General features: G+C 32.7%; 1 protein-coding gene across 1 annotated transcript; it reads left to right on the top strand.

Moving 5' to 3' along the window:
* The first annotated feature begins 3,478 nt into the window (after positions 1 to 3,478).
* Positions 3,479 to 14,182, top strand: LOC148612711 (uncharacterized). The gene is made up of 13 exons (XM_088594368.1): positions 3,479 to 3,631; positions 4,203 to 4,421; positions 4,802 to 4,864; positions 5,428 to 5,628; positions 6,303 to 6,404; positions 7,261 to 7,362; positions 7,999 to 8,034; positions 8,903 to 8,941; positions 9,573 to 9,611; positions 9,979 to 10,035; positions 10,911 to 10,970; positions 12,773 to 12,863; positions 13,248 to 14,182. Exons 1-13 carry the CDS (start codon positions 3,577 to 3,579, stop codon positions 13,789 to 13,791), a joined length of 1,608 nt encoding a protein of 535 aa, XP_088450494.1. The 5' UTR covers positions 3,479 to 3,576; the 3' UTR covers positions 13,792 to 14,182.
* The last annotated feature ends 6,301 nt before the right edge of the window (positions 14,183 to 20,483 follow it).

The raw sequence follows: 20,483 nt of genomic DNA on the forward strand, positions 1-20,483 counted from the left end.
TATAGCATCCAATTCATTTTGGGTTATGCCTTCATAAATTTCATATGAAGAAATCTTATGGCTCCTTAGTTTCTGCACCTGTTCCTTGATAAGGTATATGTCAGTGGGGGTATAAATATCTGGTGTGCTTGGGTACTAGGATTGTGCTAATGGAATAAAAAATATAAAGCTACCATTTTGATGGTGTCGCTTTTTCGAGAAAAAAAATGCATGTCGCATAATTTGGTTCAATTTTAGGGAACAAAATTGCGGGAACTGGATTACAAAGAATAAGGGATATGAATAATGAAAAGTTAAGTGAAACTTACTAAAACTTTTGTTGAAAGTCACACTGAAATATGCATCCACCAAATTTACGATGGTCTCTTTCGATTCCAAATCTATCCAGTGCCCCAATTCAGAATTATCCATGTTGTCCCAGTACACAAGCTTGTTTAGACACACAAAGTAGGCGGTGTTTGTTGATGTCACGTGACCATATGTGCATGACAAAAACTCATTTGCATTCGACGAGATCTCGCTTGCGTGATGCAACGTTGGAAATCGAAATTAAATGGCTGCTGACCATGGGTGAAGGTTTTCAAACTTATTTTTACCGAGATTTGATGACAAAAAGCCGATAAAACTTACATCAGCATGAAAAAATGAAACCTGAATCGAACAAGGTATGCATCACCTGCACACGATTTCAACCTAAAAGTCGTTAGAAGCGTGTGAAAGGCGGTACTCCGCGGTACCGTTGAATCTCTTTTTGTATGGTACATCGTTCTGACCTGGTACATCGTTCTGACCCCAACCCGACATATCAATATCCAAATAAAAAAGAGGAGGGTTGCAGAGTCAGAGAAAATTCGGACTAATTCAATTTCACCAAAGCCTTTAAGCTTTCTTTGAAACAGAATGAAATCAGTCCAAGTTACTTCAATGCTTAAATGAGATTGATATAAAATGTTGAATACAACCGTTCCAGTGAATTGTAAGATTTGTGTCCCTTACCCCAGGTCTACCTCCTTTATTTCTAAGCTGGCAATGAAGAATATTTATCTGACACCATTTATTGAGCATGATAAGTAGTGAGTCTTTCAGGTTGAACTTATATTGTCCCTAAAGATAAATGGATTCAGCATTCTTAATGCAAGTTTAGAGAGTATTGTTTCCTCCTACATTAACCCAAAACCTTCCATGATAAAGTTAGAATCGAAAATTTACATTTTCTAAATTGAAAATGACGATGTACATGATGAGTTCAAAAGCGGAGGTCATTGTATATACTAATTTACATCACTGCCCGGAAAGGAAAATTATAATGAATCACAATTGACCGCATTTTTTCTCGGGAATTACCCAATTGAAAAGTGTAGTTTTTTTTGCAGATATGCATACAAAGTAACAGTAGCCAAAATAATACGTACAAAGTAACAAAAATAAATGAGCAACTCGGAATCCACCAAAAACTGGAGCATGGACCAGGTGCACAGGTAGGGTAAGCGTCCTATGCTTTTCTAGAAACACTTGCCGAGGTGTTCATAAAAAGTAAAGTCCGGGGTAGACGAAACAGGAAAGGAAAACTATGAAACGTTAAACAAATCAGTTTTCATGATGCAGATGGATACACCGTAACAATTCTCGAGTTCACGATGAAAAACTTCTGTAGTGATGACTTCAATCTTCTAGCAACACAACCCTGTTCCAGAAGCCTACTTGTAAGAAGTCTAGCGTTGTTACGGCAAGCTCTGGCATAACGTATGAGTTGTAATATAAAAAGTCCAGATGAAAGGAAAGTTGACAATACGGAATGGAAAAAAAACATCGCATTTGTCGTATAGTTTGGTCAAAAGTTTTCCTTTACCATCGATCTCTTAGTGTAGGTCAAGATATGAGACTGACTTCACAGTATCTGTAGTATCCTTTATCTCAAGTTGTTTGGGGTAGATGCGATATATAAAATCCCCGAAACTTGGACTGTTGAACGATATTAGGGTCATCTATATAGCGGAAACTGAGATCAAGTGATCTGGCTAAACGATGTTCCATCCTTTGGATTAGATCAGCCTCGTAAGAGTGAATAAATAGGTCAGAGAGCAGAGGAACACATTTTGTTCCGATTTGAATGCAAAACGTTTGTTGAAACAATGCTTAAATAATATTGCTATGGCAAAGAGGAAAAATTATAAATGGTAAAAATTTAAAAAAGTCGTCCATAACTATACCGTCGATATCTTTAAGTTACAACAATTATAGAACTCTAATTTTGATTATTTAAAGAAACGCTTCTTATTTATTTGGCTGCGGGGTAATCATTATGATTAATGATGGAGCTTTAAAAAAAGGACACCATTATACCGGAAATAACTGACCGTAATAGAAGCGGGAGGTTAAACGATATAATGCCCGGTTTAACTCATCATTCATTTTGAAATGCCTGAATCAAACAAGGACCATTGCGATGGTTGTCAACTTTCCGGTTTTTTACCGTGATATTGCCTTTCTTTTTTACTTCTCCTTTTGACTACTGCATAGATTTTATCAGTTTGGCAAGTTTATTATTACCCTTCATATCCCTGCAATGTTATATCGTACAAAAACTTTTTTTATTTTCCTTAGTCATTTTGTTCACAAGTGTTTTAACTCTTAAAACATGGATATTTCAGTTAAAAATATACATATTAAGTAGCGGTCTTTGTAAGAATCATGCAAAACATGAAAAATGTGGTACACCCTCAAAAAGGCTACATATTTTTATTTTTGTAATTCAGTTGTTTTATGGGTCTGTACAATAAAATGTGTAATTATTCATTCGAATCAGCCTGCTCTTAGGAGATAATCAACATCGAAAATTCAACAGATTCTATTGTTGTCATTTACAGAACTATCTCCCTTAATTTTGAAATCTGCAGTGCATTCTATATAATTTTATCTCATAAGAACACGGAATATAACAGAAAACTGAATGTAAATTTCTATTTACTTACGGCAATTCAAACAAAATATCCAAAATAAAAATATGTAGGCTTTTTACCGACGAATCACATTTTGCATGATTCCTAGCTGGAGTGCTACTTATCTTTGTAACATTGGACTACAAAAACGTCCATTTAAGGATTGTTTGATAAGCTAACAGTTAAAAAGAGAAAACACCAACAAAAAAAAAGGAAACTAACAAACATTTAACCTTCCGTTGTTTAGATAGATAATATTTCAGCCGAAATATAACTTGTCACTAAATGAAAATTAGCGATGTGAAACAATAATCATTATAAGTTATGTTACCGAGAATATCTTTCTCGTGAGCAATTAATCATCCAGCACTTAGTTAACACACACACACACACACACATAAAAAAATGTAGGTTTCATTGTTTTAATACTTATTAAAATTATTATACCTATTCAAACACTAAAATTCTTCCTTATTCTCATCTAGTTTGTTATTTTTCGTAAAGTTCATGGTGAGAATTCATACATACATATTTCCGAGTTATCGCGATATCACAATGTACAACGGATGTGAAAGAGTGTTTCCGCAGTAAATTATTTAATAACGCTTTAATAAACACGGGTTTATGGTTCATCGTGATGGCGGATATCTACTTTATTTTTGCATTTCTGATCAATGTTGTGCTTTCTAACGGTAAGTCCTTGAAAGTGTCTTTTTCCAATTTTCCTTTGTGATACCGCAGGGTGCTTCTATTTGGCTTTCTTTCTGTGTCCCATGATGAAAATGTAACATACGTTATTTGTAGTAACAAGATTTACAGCCTTTCTAAAGCTGAGGAATTTTTGCAAGTTCAATGCTTTTAATGAGTTTTTTTTTTTGTCTGTTTGTATGTTTGTGAATGGAATGAAGTATTTACCCAATTTACTCTTCTTCGTTACGATATCTGATTGAAAAAGTTAACTTTTAGTAATTTTATAAAGGCTTTACTTTTGAGGTATTAATAAAATTTGACTGTGTACACGATGTACCGCTATATCGTTATATCGCTGATGTCTCGACCAATGAAAATATGCGAGACTTACTATAGCACATAATGTGCGTCTGCGTTAAAAGGTCAGGTAATCACATCATTACTGCATACGTCATTTCCGAAGCACGCCACTTCAAACACAACGATTTTGAGTCATTCATGTTTTAGAGTACATGCATAATGTAGTTGACGCTCCATCCCTACTAATGTTATGCACATTTCCTTTTGTAATAGGTCTTAATATTACCATGATTCCCGCGTCTGGCTTTGATGACGTAGACGCTGCGTGCACCAATCAAAGTTCCGATTCTAGTTCACTGTTTCCGAGGAGCATATTGATCAGAAGTAACCTGACATCACTGATAGATATGATGAACATTAGTGAGTCGGCTTGGATTGGTGGAGAGAGATTCATCCGAGGTTGTCAGAATGACAGTGCAGTCGATTATAGCAGTATGTTGTAGTTAAATTGTTTTATTAGAGAAATCAGAGTAAGAACCGTTGAAAAACAAATGCGAAAGAAGAAGGGATAAAAGCATTACCACTTAGCGCATGAGCCAAATTATTGAAGAATCAAAGAAAAATAATATAAGAAAATTATATATTGAAAACAAAACATACTAAATTCTTTGAAATACAACTTTAATACATCGCCGTGATAAAAATACACAGTATTTTAACTGCTATATATAAAAAAAAAAAAAAAAAAAACTACAAAAAACAAAATACATCTTAGTCTGCCCCATGCTTCATCATCGATTTTCACACGATGTATGGATATTTCATAATATACATTTATCTTGATTGAATGTCTTTGTCTTAAAATTATGAAGGATTGTGTACTGAAATTGTGTTTGAAAGACTGCCAGGATATACCAAACTCAACTACAGCTGTGGTAAGTTTCTTTTTAGTATCATAATAAAGAAGTTCGATCAACTTCAGTCACATTCGGCCCTGAAAAGTAATGCGTGTCGTTGCAAGCGTTGAGTATCATTCATCAATGAAAAGTATATCATAATAGACATGGTCGCTGTACCAGTATATAATGTTGTTTTGGAGTCAGCATGTAGCCTACCTGGGGTGTGAGTGTTTCCTCGTTGTTTATTGAAGACCAATGAACGCCCTTGAGCTTATATCTTTTTTTTTATCCCGGTAGGGTTGTTGTCTCTTTGGCATATTCTTAAAATCCATTTTCGTTATAAGTCAACTTCTGAAAGAGTATTTACTTTATACGCATCCTTTATCTAAAAAAATAATGTTAACCTGTAAAATTTACCAAAAATTATGGTTTATTGCATAATGAATGTTGCGACATCATTTGCACGTTGATGAAATGACAGCTTGAGGTTTCACGTATTTGGTTTTTTTTAATAACATTTTAAGTAAGAGCGTCTACAAGGTGTATTGATTTGCTAATTTTCCGTATCAAGTTCTTACTAGTCAATATTTTGTTTTCAGTTGACACCTTTATAAATGTCAGGAAAAATTCACCAACAGAACAAAATATTATTAATGCCACGAACTTCTGTACCTCGTTCGGCTGGTCATTACCTACTCTTAGTATAAATGTGCCAACCTACCAACTTCCGGATAGCCTGCAATTGCAAGAAAGGGGGCACCAATGGTTTAAATCAGTCGGGCGGGAATATCTGAAGGGCTGTAAGTGAATAATCTACGAATATATATTTACTACAAGTCGAATATACCCAACTGTGTTACATGGAAGAATTTACTCAAGCTCTTAGATTTTTATGTGAAAATGCCTGGTTACAACGCACATTCAGTTTTTGGTTTCTAAATAATAAGTAACCAGGCGCGGATCCTAGGATGGATGTGTCGGGCGTACGCCCCGCAGAATTGCTTCCCTCTGCATCTAGTCTTATTTACGAATCCATTTGATCTGGTAACATTAATTCAAAGTTTAATTAATCGAATGCTATCAGTATTTTTGTATTTTTATGCCTTGAATATATGTGTTGTTTAATCTAGGAACCTGGTCAATAGCATAAGTGACATGAGTAATTTGCCGCTTATAAAATAAAATAAGAACAAGAGAAAATTCAATCTTGAAAAATACTAACAAAAACAAAACAACACCAACGAACAAAAACTCCAAAACATTCTTAATTGAATGAACAATTTGCTCGCGCTGTAAATTGCATAATAATATCTGAAGCCAAACTATTTTTTTATTGGTCAGAAAATGCAAAGAACGTCAAAACATTGCAATGCTGCTATATTGTGACCCATAATTCTAAAACAAATAGGAAAATTAGTGCGGTGCACCAAGCAATTTTATTTTGTTCAAGATATGGTTACTTTATCCTTTTTAGCTGTAGCCCGTAAATGCCCAATGGTCACGAGAAAAGACGAATGTAACTTGTTGGTTAAATACGTGGACTGCGAAACTGACCTAAGGGGCGTCTGTATGTCAGGTAAGCGTACTTCGTTCAAATTTTAGGGAAATTTGTAATTATTTATTAAATCTGGCTTATAGAGTTTAGGGTGATATTACAATATAAGCAGAAAGTTACCGTGTCCATAATTCATATCCAGGGAATCAGTGCCTCAAAAACAGAAATCAGCGAATCATTTGTACCTATATTTTCATTTATTTGGAACCTTTATCCACAACAGCAGTTTCCATTTCAAATTTAGCTTTTTATGTATATTCCCGTCGTTTATGATGTTTCAATACCTTACCTTTTACAATATTTAGAAGTTTGTCGAAAATCACCTAAATGTTATCGTCTTCATGTTTTTTTTTTTACATTCCTTTGATTTCCTCTAGAAACTTGGTTCCCTTGATTACTCTTTACAGATAAGGGTAAAATAAGTAAAAAAAAAATCATATGGTATTTATATGTTTTCAATAAGATGTCAGATGCGGAAAGAATACGTTTTCATATTATTTTCGAAAATATATAAGAAAACACAGAAACGCATTTTCACCATACTGATCCTGAACATATCCTTCCAGGTATTTTTGAAAAGATGTGGAGAGGCATGTTAATTACCATTATGGTAAACATGTTTTTTTTTGCCTGTGTGAACGAAATTTAACATTAATATTTTGTGTGTACAAATATTTCAAACCAATCCTACATTTTCATGACCTTGAAGGACTTTTTTGCAGGAATTCATGTTCAATGTAATATCATGAATGGACCTTTTTAAAATTTACTCATTCAAGGATAAAAAAGTATTTTGTTAACTACTTTTTAGAGAAATCTCAAGCAGATCATTTATTTTTTATAATTCGTTCAACACTATAAGTCAATCTTTTTGTAGTCTCAAATGTCCAGTTTCATGACAGTCTGCTATTCGAAGAATATACAGATGACATCAGCACAAGGGAAGTACCCACTCCTCTTACAGAAGAAGCTTTGTGTTGTAAGGCAACCAACCACATCTATCAATAACTCGCACTAATATTTTCGAGTTTGAAAAATCAAATTTTATTTATGAAATCAACTTTTTATAATTACAAACGTAGCATTGAAGTACTAACCTCATACAGGAATCTGTATTAACACAGTCTTCGGCCAAATCTGTCACACAAGGAGATAGGGAGATGAACTTTCTTTTATGATAATATATTTGTTCTGTTCATTATAGTAAAGTCATATAGAATATTTAAGTGGTTTTTCACTTTGTCTATATGTTACCTACATAAATATTGACAAAACAACGACGCGTCAGCGGTGGGACAATTCAAAAACATTAACATAAAAAAAATGGCCTGGGCTGAAATAAATATAAAACAAAGACGATCTACATTGGCAATATAGCAAACCCAATTAATAGATTATATATGAAAACTGCAGACAAGGACAAGAAGACGTAACATAAATCATGGAGATGAGGACAAGAAGACGTTACATAAAAAATGCAGACAAGGACAACAAGTCGTAACATAAAAACACAATATCACTAGCAATAAACAGATTTGGCAATAAATATAGTCTTGTAAATGTTGGCACTTAAATATATAATACTAGATCGATTATTGATTTTATTTTTATACAGATGAGGAAAAAACCTCGGAAGCAGAAACAGCACCAGGTATGTTTATATTACTAATTCCTATTCTGTTGACGTATTATGGTATATGCTATATTAGGTACAGTTAACAACTATTTTGGAATACAAAAAAAGAATTGAAAATTAAAAAAAAATCTATATCAAAATTTAAAAAAAAAAATTAAAAATTGCATAAAGAAAAGAAATATGCATGAAGAAGTATGACAAGTATATAAAGTTATTTCTTACTAGACGGAAATCAAAAGAATGTAATCCAGGGACAAAGACCAGGCATGGAAAACAGACAAACACAATAAAGAACATACAATAACCAAACTAATACATACAAAGTAACAAAGGTAAACGAGCAACTCTGACTCCACTAAAAACTGGGAGCACGGACCAGGTGCGCCGGCAGGTGAGCGTCATCTGCTTAATGCGTATCAGATACAATATATAAATAAAAAAAAATAGGAGTGTTATAAATTGTCAATTTTGATATGCTGTACACGTATCAATACACGTGTTTCAAGCTCTCATCAGCAGCATTAAAATCAAATATGTATTAAAATCATAATTAAAATATTAGTTATATACAAGAAGTAACCAAAACCAAAACTATCAGTGTTTTAAGTATTTTTAAATTTCAAATACTGCAAAATTTTATAAATACGGTAGATAAAATATGACATAATTCGGAGTCGGACTACTTGGTTGGTGAATACCCTCTGGGATCGACTTAGTGGATCTTAAATACAAAAAATGTCAGTTTTATTTATTGTAAATTTCGTGTTTAAGACACGGAATTATAACTTGAATTAAATTTTAAGGTGATAACTTAAAATAATGTGAGTATTGATAATCGAAAGTACCACATCCATAATGTCTATTGTTTCGATTTCAATTTTAGCAATAGATTTATCAACAGTTGGACTTCCTGATGCAAGAGGTAAATTACATGTAAACAGCCTTACATATAGCCTGCATTTTATTACAGTTGGTATTTGATGCGTAATGAATATTTACTTCGACTACTTTTCACTGATAACGGTTATCTATTTTGAAAGGATTAACTCCTTCCAGGGGAAGGGAGTTGACCATTTGGTTACTTTAAATACAATAAAAGCTGTCTAAACCGAACCATGAAACATCTGAAACCTGTCTAAACCAGACACTTGTTATAGTGCCTCAAAGTCAGTTTAAATGTTTTTGAACCTTGGTCTGTCTAAACCGAAGCAATTTGAAAGTCTACCAGATGTTTAGTTTAGTTTCACTGTAACTTGTCAGGAGCTACTAGGGTTCTGTTAAAATGCTACTATAGAAAACTATGAGAATTAATGTTGAATCGCACATTAAAACAAGCAGTACCTAAGGTGGTCGACCTAGGGTAAAAGACATAACTCTTGGAAATCAGTGATATGTTTAAACCATATTCAATTTCACCACTTTATCAAGCTGTCATTTAACACAGAATGAAATCAATCCAAGCTGCTTTGATACTTACATGAAACTGATGTAAACATTCCTATGATTTGTACCTAGGTCTATCTCCTTAATTTAATACCTTGTAATTTTTTAAGGTCACGTGGACTATGAAAGCACAGAAATGAGAGATAATGGTTAGTTTTCTATTTTTTGTGCTTATGAAGTTAGTCAGAAGTATTCTATAGATGCTTTATAAAACGGAAATTGATGTTAAATGGTTGTAGCGATTTCATATTTAAGATATGAAAAGTTTTCTGCCGTTTCACTGATTTTTCGCTTAACATAATCAGATTGGAGGAGGTATTTGGTTTTGTATATGAAACAATTGTGTTTTTGTATCGCCAGTGCGACTTCAGTTCCAGTTTGCATTATTTTGTTTTCAAAATTTACGGTTCATTTTGGGATAATTCAGTCGTATTGAAACCGGCAAATTTATAGGTGCTATTTCCAAATAAGTTTTGACAGAAGCTGGTGTTACAAAATCAGCAATTATTTTTACAGAAGTCTCAACGGTTGGCCAACCTGAAATGAGTACCAAAGAACTGGAACAAACAACAGGTGAAGTTTAGAAAATAAGTCACGAAAACTCCATTTTATCATTGTTTTAACACGAGCTGACCACTTATGTCCCATTGTTTTACCCTGAGCGATAGACGCAATCTATATGTTGCACGAAATGTTGATCATGTGTTCATCACGTTATAACAACGGATGTGGTATAAAGAGCTTTGAAGCACGTCATATTAGAATATCATAATAAATTATTTAACAGAATTGAGACGTTTGTTGCAATGTTATGAATAATCTTGAACATGCATCTTTTGTAACGATAAATTATGAACAAGTGAATGAAAACAAACAACAAAAACAAAATTAAGAAACATAAAAAAAGAAAACAGCAGCGAAAGTAACGAAACATTGAATTAAAAAGTGCATGCATAACAAGCAGCATGAACCCGACTAAAACCTGGGTTTGTATCAGGTGCTTCAGCAATTCTTGTCTTTAGCAACACACCAAGCGGGTTGCAATTGCAGGTTTCTTCCTGTGTAAGATAAAGTGAACGTAGGAGGGAGTTCGCCAAATAGGAAACTTCCACTTTCTGTCGTTCCCTACTAGTATACACGCGATTGAATTTTTTGTACTAGTATAACGTAGTGCTTAACGTAGTGTAATTATATTTCGATTTTTAGAAAATACTATTATACAGTTTGAACGATTTGTATTCATATATTGAGGCAAAGCTCTAGCCTTATCCCTTCGACTTAACAAACAGATGAAAGAGACTCTTTATAAGAATTAAATGAACGAATTAAAGCCTTGAGTAGATAAACAGAATCCAGACAAAACAGTAAACTGACGAGACGAACTGGCTAGGAAATAAGCAAGACAATGAAAATGTATATATTGTTTTTTTTTTTTTTTTTTGCGACAGGAAAGACGGTAGACAACGAACCATCACCAAAACCAAAAAGAAAGTCGTCTGACTCCAACAGTAAATATATTATGTAATGATGTAATGATGAGAGTTATTGGTAGACCGACTGTCTGAAGCAACCACTTGTCACATATATATATATATAGTGTGTGTGTGACACAATGTTTAAGTTCTTTGTAACTGTCGATAAAATTTTATATGTCACAGATATTCACCTGATTAGGTAGTGAGTTGTGTTCACAGACCACTTACTTTCATATACACTCAGTTTATTTAAGGCAATGAAGAAGGTCATTTGTTAAATGAAAATTTTGCCCATTATATATTTTATTATGGTGTGTTAACATCTTTATCGGTATCGTTGTACAGTCCTTTAGACTTGTATAATTATTTATACTGGGCGCTGGACTTAGTGCAGGCGGTGTTGCCATAAATGTCACAGCGGTATGAGTTTGAGACCCGTGTAGGGAACGACCAACAACTTGCTTGCAAATTTGACAGTTCTAACATCGTTCGGAATTTTTCAGACTCTTCTATATATATATGCGTTTTTAGCTTTTGAAATGATCAGTATTTTAAGAAGTATCAGTACATATAAGATTCAGACACTGCCTTTGGTGGATGTCATTCATGGTGTAGAAAAGCCACTAAACAAAGAAAATTGTGCTATATTTCTATGCACAACGATAGAATTCCTGTATTCACATCTGTTGGTTTGACAGAAAATACCACTTTTATACCGAAAGTGCAAGATCCGAATGGCAAACTTACGACTGGTTATGTGGTCTGTAACTGTTCTTGAATTAGAAATAAAGGTGAATTCGGTGGGTTTTTAACATGCATGAATCGCCTCCTGTCTAATTTAATTTTATCTAAACAACGGGTATAGACATGATTAATTCGCTGGAAAATTAGCACTAATGACAGTCCTAAATTATGCATTTGTAGCTACTTATCAATCAGAAATGTCTAGCTCCACATTTAAGTAGTAATCCTTGTAAGAATCATGTAAAATTCTGTAAAATGTGATACACCTAAAAAAAGGCTACATATTTTTATTTTTGATATGAAGTTAATTTATGGGTCTATATCATGAAATGCATAATTATTTATTCAAATCTGTCTGCTCTTATGAGATAATCAACATTGAAAATCTAATAGATTCTATTGTATTGATTGCATTTACAGAGTTATCTCCCTTAATTTTGAAATCTATAGTGCATTCTATATAATGTTTATCTCCTAAGAGCATGGGTTTTGTGAAAAACCGAATATTAATTTCTGTTTACTATGGCATTTCAAACAAAATATCAAAATTAAAAATATGTAGGCTTTTTACCCAAAAATCACATTTTGCATGATCCTTAGCTGGAGTGCTACTTAATATATGTTAATGAATTTCTGAAATTACAGTTCATTTTTGTTTTTAAAAAATATTCACAAAGAATGAAACATTGAAAGCTATCGTGGATTGTTGATAAAATTTGATGACAGCATTCAGCTTCAAACAATAAAGCATAACATATCAAAATGGGCCTCTGTAAAATTGACTTGGTGTTTCTGCAGAAATTACCAAAAACAAATTTTACAATTACGTTCCATTCAGAAAAGTGTCTACTTTAACTGAAACCAACATATATTCTCGAAAGATTTATTTTTTATTCGTTTTGCGAGCAAGAAAAAAAAGGCGCGAAAATAAATTACAGCGAAAAGGTCTCTTTAAAAGAAGATATATTTTTAGCCACGTGATGATATCGCAAAAATGAGTAACCGTGGAGAAAATTAGTTGACAGTGCTCTCCTGAAATATACCGCGGACTTTGCGTATTTGGTTTGAATTTATCTAATATTTAATTCCAGAGTTATGGATCTTAGCAGTTATACTGATTACCTTGGCGATTATTGCTATAATTGTACTCATCATGAAGCTACGGCATCAAAAACAAAGGAGGTATACGCAGGGTTAATTTGTGTTAGTTGTAGCAGTTGAATTTCCTATATGATGTCGACTAGATGAGCAACACTTACACATCATCATTAAAATTCAGTTAGGCTATATCAGCCTCCTTATTTGTATGTTGTATCATAGACATAGAAAATTAAAAAAGGATATCTGCAATATATATATTTTTAACGCTGTTTGATCAATCCACTGACTAATTTTCAAACTGCAAAAATAACTCATTGTACCCGCAAACATGTTAATTTTACATAATACTTGAAAATTAGCAATCGAGAAACTGGACAAGGTTACAATATTAGACTTTGATATGATTAGATCTTTAAAAATACATCCATTTGATACATTTTAATTTTGATTCTTTTTAAAATGAAGGAGTAGATCTGGGCAATTTGAAGAAGATGGTAATAAACGAAGTAGCACAAGCAGTAGAAAAAGACACAGCACAAACGATGTTAGTTCACCGTTGGCCGGAAGTATGCGGAAAATTCAAGATAAAAACAATGGACCTCAGAGACACGAGTCAGGGATCGAAGTTGTGATCAGCGACCAATTTGACGAGTTACATGGCCATGATATTGTAGTGAAAGATTTAGACGAAGACGTGGTGGAGACGAAATTCGAGGATAATGATGACGTCAAAGAAATTAGTGTTAGAAATTCAGTTAAAGATGAAAATAAAGAAAGTAATGACACGAATATGGACGATGGGAAAAACTCTTTAATTATAGACAATGAACCAAAAGAAGATAGTAGTACTCAGGATAGTGATGACAATCAAACTAGCAAGGATAACGTGAATGAAAATACAGGCTCTGAGAATGATGAAAAACAAAATGACTATGGTAAGAAAGAGGAAAATGAAAGCAGTTCAGACGAAAAGTCTGGACTTATAGTTGACATTGAAGACACGTTATAGAATGTTGTTTTAGCGATCGGAACTACTCGACCTTTATGGTTGCCTTGAGAAAATTTGTGTTGCAGAAATGGGGGAGTAGTTTTGAATGGTTATTTTGAGGCGGAATAGAATTTTAATGTTTAAGGACTTCATTGTCGGAAATAGCCTGGAGTTCTGTTATTGTCTACAAGAATACTGTATACTATTAAACATAAAACGGAAGTATATACGTATATCTACTTATTTGTTATGAGATTTTTAGGAGCTTTGAGTACATTACAGAAAGAACACTTGAAACACTTAATAAAAACTAACTATATTGAGAGTACATTGTACTTGAAAATGTGTTACTTAGCGTATATCGCTATAGATTTGTTGGTACATTTATATTTCAAACAAATTATTATGTATATTTCTTATTCATTCTCTTTTGCAGGCCATAAAAAGGTAGAATTTTAAAAGAAAAAAAGTTCAATATTAATGTTAATGTTGAAAAAATAAGTTTGCATAGTTTGTCGATGGTTTAACAATATGGTTTGAAATAGTATGTTTTATTTACAGTCCAAAAACAAAAACAAAAAATAAATTTCGTTTTCTTCGTCTCCTGGATATTTCTGCTAGTTATGTTAAGTCTTTAAAATCTGATTTGGGTCTACTGGACTTCGTTAAATGCAATATAATTATATTTTCTGTGCATATTATTAAAGTACGCTAATCTCATTGGATAATCGACTTCACAAGTGACGTTTAAAGAATTATTTATAAGTCGATGAAACACATCTTCGAGCTATTTATATTGGCCATGTCCACAATAACCTGGACTACTTTTGTATTTTTAACATTGTCTTCTATACATGACAAATATGTTGTCGTACCAGCAGACAAAGCCCAAAACAACATTGTTTTTGTCTGCAAAACGTTTTATATCCAATGTTTATTATTAGAGGTAGACGTAGAAAATAATAGCAGTGATAAGACCTATACTGCTACCACTCTCTCCAAAGAAGAGATTGTGGAAAACCATAAATCTGTGCTATCCTCTTTTGGTCTCTCTACCAAGGACGATGATTGTGATTTACTGTCTACGTACTGGATTCCTAAACTTCACAAGAATCCATACAAACAACGTTTCATAGCTGGATCTGCAAAATGTATCACCAAACCTCTTTCAATACTTTTAACGTCTATACTCACAACTGTCAAAGAGGGTCTGCAGTCCTACCACAACACTTGTTACTCCCGTAGTGGTATTAATTCAATGTGGATCCTGAAAAATTCGAAAGATCTTTTGGAGACAATCAGTTCAAGACTATTATCTGAATATAATAGCATTAAAACCTATGATTTTTCAACACTGTATACTTCTATTCCCCATACTCAGTTAAAATCCCGACTTAAAAAACATTATACATCGTTGTTTTTCCAAAAAAGATGGTACACCTAGATACAAATATAAAGTTCTTGGTAGATATTCCTCATACTTTGTAAGAAATAATTCAAAATCATCTTCGAAATATACAGAGGAAGATGTTTACGAAATGCTGGAATTTTTAATCGACAATATATTTGTCCAGTGTCGTGGACGTGTTTTTCAACAAACGGTCGGCATTCCAATGGGAACAAATTGTGCTCCTTTACTTGCTGACCTATTCCTTCACTCTTATGAGGCTGACTTTATAGTTGATCTGATCAGAAAGAAAATATATCGTTTGGCTAGATCCTTCAATCTCGGTTTCCGCTACATAGATGACGTATTATCTTTAAACAATCCTAATTTCGGGGATTTAATACATCACATCTACCCAAAGGAACTTGAGATAAAGGATACTACATTTAGAAATCGATGGTAAAGGAAAACTATTGACCAAACTTTACGACAAACGTGATGACTTTTCATTCAGAATTGTCAACTTTCCTTTCATCTGTGGCAACATCCCTTCGGCTCCTGCGTATGGAGTGTTCATATCAAAACTCATACGTTATGCCAGAGCTTGCCGAAACTACGCAGACTTTTTGTATCGCGCTAGAACTCTAACGAATAGGCTTCTGGAACAGGGTTATGTTGCTACAAGATTGAAGTCATCACTACAGAAGTTTTATGGTCGTCATCATGAACTCATGGATCGTTATGGTGTATCCATCAGCACCATGAAAACTGATTTATTCAACGGGTCATAGTTTTCCTTTCGTCGTTTGTCTACCCCGGACTTGACTTTTTATGAGCAACTCGGCGGGTGTTTCTAGAAAAGCAGAAGACGCTTACCCTACCGGTGCACCTGGTCCATGCTCACAGTTTTTAGTGGAGTACGAGTTGCTCATTTACTTTTGTTACTTTGTATGTATGATTTTAGTTACTTTATGTTCCATGTTGTGTTTGTCTGTTTTCCATGTCTGGTCTTTGTCCCTGGATTACATTCTTTTGATTATCGCTATAACCTTGGTTCCCTTGATTACTCTATCATAAACGAGTACATTTCAAATTTCGATACGCTGTACACGTCATAACTTACGACTAATTTGTACATTTACGACTTTTTGTGAAAAGGACTGCAGATATCTAACTCGTTGTAGTTTCGGTCCAAATTTTCTAACTAGCTCACCCATAATATCGCAATAAAATTATTGATTGAGGTTAATCCGATGAACGAAAGTCTTTTCCTAAATATCTACTTGTTAATAAAAATATCTTTGACACTTTTTAATCAATTTCTTCAATTATTTAGACAGTTTAAAGATTTGTTTCAATTTTTATTTGGTAAGTCTTTCCGTGCTAAAAATATTTAAACGCGGACACTGTCTTTGTTATTTTAGATAAAAAGTGATCTTTTTAAAGATAAAATGACAAATGATTATCAATTTCATAATTTTATTAGCTCACTTACAAACCTATCGATATGATCAAATTATCAAAGAAAGGAAAAAAATAACAAACCGAAATAGAACAAAAGAAAACTTTTTCATATTCTATAATTGGAAATTGTCTGTACTTTTAATATATTAATGTTTAAAAATGATGACTTTGTTTATTTTGTATTAAAACAAATAACGTTCGTACAGAATTGTTTCGCTAAAAAAAGAGACTGGTAAATTTTGGAAATCTGCTATTATAACACGTGTTGTTCCGTTATAAACATTAAATATCGATTTAGATAAATAATGATAATTACGAGCAGTTTTTTTTCGCGAAAAAGAGAAACAGGGACTGAACTTGACAAAAACAAACAATCAATAGCCCACACAATCAATGAATTTAATTTTACCTCAAGAAAAAAAAAGTATCAACGTAACAACGTAATGAAATGACTCCTTAATCAAGGATGGAAATGATTAATTAGAAAACGAATGAAGTTGTAAACAAGGAGAACAAAATCAATGATTATTGCATATCGGTAATGAAATATAACTTTCTATTGGTTAAATGTTGATCAGCTGATATGTAGAAATTCAAAGTATTGAAAGTAACGTCTGTATCAACATTCGAACCGTTACTTATTCGTGAATTATTCTACTTATAATGAACGTTAACGCATCAGTGACTTTCACATATTTTAAAATGGCTCGGGCAATATCAGTTTTCAGGCCCATATCACTACCTTCGGGCAGTCCTCATGTTGTGATATAGACCTCACAATCATTAAATATTCTAAAATATTTAATAAACTAATTAAGAGTCAAGATTCTTTGAGTTACAGTACAACAAACAGGAATACTTAAAATGACATAATGAAGGGTAATAACAAAATTACGGACGAACTGATAAAATCTAGGCAGTACTCAAAAAGAAAGTCCGTATAATATATAACAAATGACAATATCAGGATAAAACCCAGAAAGTTGGAAACCACTGCAATGGTTCTTACTTGGTACAGGTATTTCAAAATAAAGGGTGAATTAAACTAATAAATAAAACCGCTGTTTGTTTCTAATTTCAATATTAAAACTCTACTCGCACCTGCACGTAGTTTCAATAGATTTAAAATACTTTCATTATCACCAATAAGATTTTTGCGTACTTTGAACTTTCCACATTCAGGTTCGTCAATATCACGGTAAAAAACGGAAAGTGAACGCAACCACAATGATCCTGACTTGGTACATGCATTTCCAAAATAAGAGGCGGGTTTAACCAAGTTTTATAGCGCCAAACTTCCCGCTTCCATTATGGGTCATTATTTCCGGTATATTTCAAAACAAATCGGCAGCATAAAAAATCAGTAAAATTGGTAAAAAATTTACGCAAACTGAAACATAAAAGATACATATTTTGAGTTAATGAAATAATGAACGTTAAATACTAAGTCATTCATTTTAGGAGCCATTAAAGATATAATTTATAGTAACCATTTTCTTGCTTTTTCAAAATGCATTTGTACATAAAAATTGGTTGATCCTGAGTTTTAAAAATAATACAAGCTGCGCTTATAGAGCCAAAGCAGTAATACATATATTCATTGTCACGTAATTGTAATTTTAAAACAAGTAAAAAACTATATCAATGATAAAGATAATGAAAAGCATTTATTTAATAATAATGCATGATAACATATGATGTAAAATGATAAAAAAAAATGGTTATGCAAAGAAATATCAGGTGCATGTATGCCAAACCCCGTTTAAACATCTTGTGAAATACCATTGCATAAAATAGTATAAAACATAATATTTTCTGATTGGTTTGACCAGAAATAATACTTTATTGATTACCAAAACCTAGGATCCAGTATGGGTATTCGAAGATTAAAGTCTGCAAAAACATGGAAATAAAAAAAAAATCTTAATTATCATATATCTTTGAATTTTCGGTATGCTGTTCATATGTTTCAAAGAGTAACCTCTTCTTATCATCAGCATCAGATCAAAATAAATAGGAAGATCGAGATCCGTATACAAATTATGTACAAGAAGTTATTACAGTATAACCACAAAATATGGAACCATCACACAATTTTTTACCATGCATTTGCAAAATTAGAACAATACAGATATGCATCGGGAAATTGTTTAAGGACTTATTTAGTGCGCACCACGTGATGAGGTTATTTCTTCATAGACCAAAAAAAATATATAACAGTCATTCCTTAAAATTTAACTTTAATGTCATAATTCAAAGAGTAAATCATTAAAAAAGGGTGATGACGTCACAGTCATATTACAAAATGTGGTCTATGAGATGATGGACAATATTTTTATCCAATCAGAAAGCGTGTTACTTCTGAAATTAAAATATAACGAAATGTACTAGGGATATAAAGCTGGTGTAATAGCGACTAAACAAGACCAAAGAAAAGTCATTAGTTTATTATCTACTAAACATTTTTTTATTCCCAACCAATCGTTGTTAAAGAGTAACCAGGAAGCAAGATTCCAGGGATGAAGACTAGACAGGGAAAACAGACACAAACACAAAAAATAATAAGAAATAACCAAAATAACAAGTACAGAGAAACAAAAATAAATGAACAACTCAGAAATGTTCTTTTATAAAACTATACAAGAATCATAGGTAAACTAAGATATGAAAAATACATATTTTGAATGTCCGTTCAAATTCATAACACTAAAAACGTAGAAATTCTAATATTTAAAAATTGACACAGATTTCTTTACATAAAAATATAAATTTTTAATAAGTTGAAATTAAGATTGAATGATTGATTGTTGGGGTTTAACGCCCGAGCAGCAATATTTCAGGTATATCCAGGCGATGAACATAAAATGGATGATAAAAAGAACATGAAATGATGATGATGAAATGAAAAAGGGATGGGACACAAGGATGATGTGGTCGACAAATTTTGATTGCCATTAGAAATAAGGAGAAGCGGGTAGGTTCGTACAATTTAGCTTCTTATGGTCAGTTTACCGTATTATGGCCTGACGACCCCCAGCAGGTAACATACCAGGGGTACCCCATTCCACCACGGGGCCGTCAAAGTTAGGAATAAAAAATGGATAAAATTTTACACAAAAAATAAAATACAATAGGAATTCCAAATGTTCAATACAGATATCTTTATATCAAAATAGAACTGCAGTTAAAAATGTGAACATTGTACATAGCTTCAAATAGTACTTCATTTACAGTTGATACAGAACCAGTATATTGCGCTTTGGGCATTTGATTAGTACATGTAGGTGTACAAGAAAAATGCTGCCATTCCATGCATGAAATGCACTTAATGCTCTTTTCTAGATTATCTACATATCTTCGTTGCAAGTTTAATTTACAATATTATTAAGAGAGGATGATCCGACTTCTGCTTAAAATGTTATACTTCTTTTAAAATCATATAAAGAAATTGAAATGTACCCAATATACCTATTTTAAACAATATATTAACAGCGTATTGTCATTAATCAATATTTTAATGAGGTCCGGCAAAATAGCCACTGGCTATTAAATATGCATCTCCAATTTGTGATTATGTGGTAATTTTGTTATTTCCTTTATCTTTCAAAGATGAAAAATTGACGCAATGTGATGTGAATGTAAATATATTTGATACATGTAATCAAACCTGTTCAGCAGACTATAAGATATATTGGCTCGTACATGTGCTCCTACCCTTTAAATTAAAACACGATACAGTTACTTTAAAAACCAACATATCATTGAATATTACCTATCAGTGAGAGTTTAGCATATTGATTAAAAAAAAACTTATTGCAGTTACGTTCAGTTTCTGTTAAATACAACTTTTCTTATTACCAGA

This window comes from Perna viridis, chromosome 7 (genome assembly GCF_037379345.1).
Source record: "Perna viridis isolate PV_CMFRI_1.1 ecotype Kerala chromosome 7, ASM3737934v1, whole genome shotgun sequence".
Taxonomy (NCBI): domain Eukaryota; kingdom Metazoa; phylum Mollusca; class Bivalvia; order Mytilida; family Mytilidae; genus Perna; species Perna viridis.

Bases quoted from the DNA above. Each gene is read 5' to 3' on its own strand.
- LOC148612711 (XM_088594368.1), top strand. From the start codon at position 3,577: ATGGCGGATATCTACTTTATTTTTGCATTTCTGATCAATGTTGTGCTT. The intron at 9,612-9,978 runs GTTAGTTTTCTA...TTATTTTTACAG, and splicing joins CACAGAAATGAGAGATAATG to AAGTCTCAACGGTTGGCCAA. The intron at 10,971-12,772 runs GTAAATATATTA...ATTTAATTCCAG, and splicing joins AAAGTCGTCTGACTCCAACA to AGTTATGGATCTTAGCAGTT.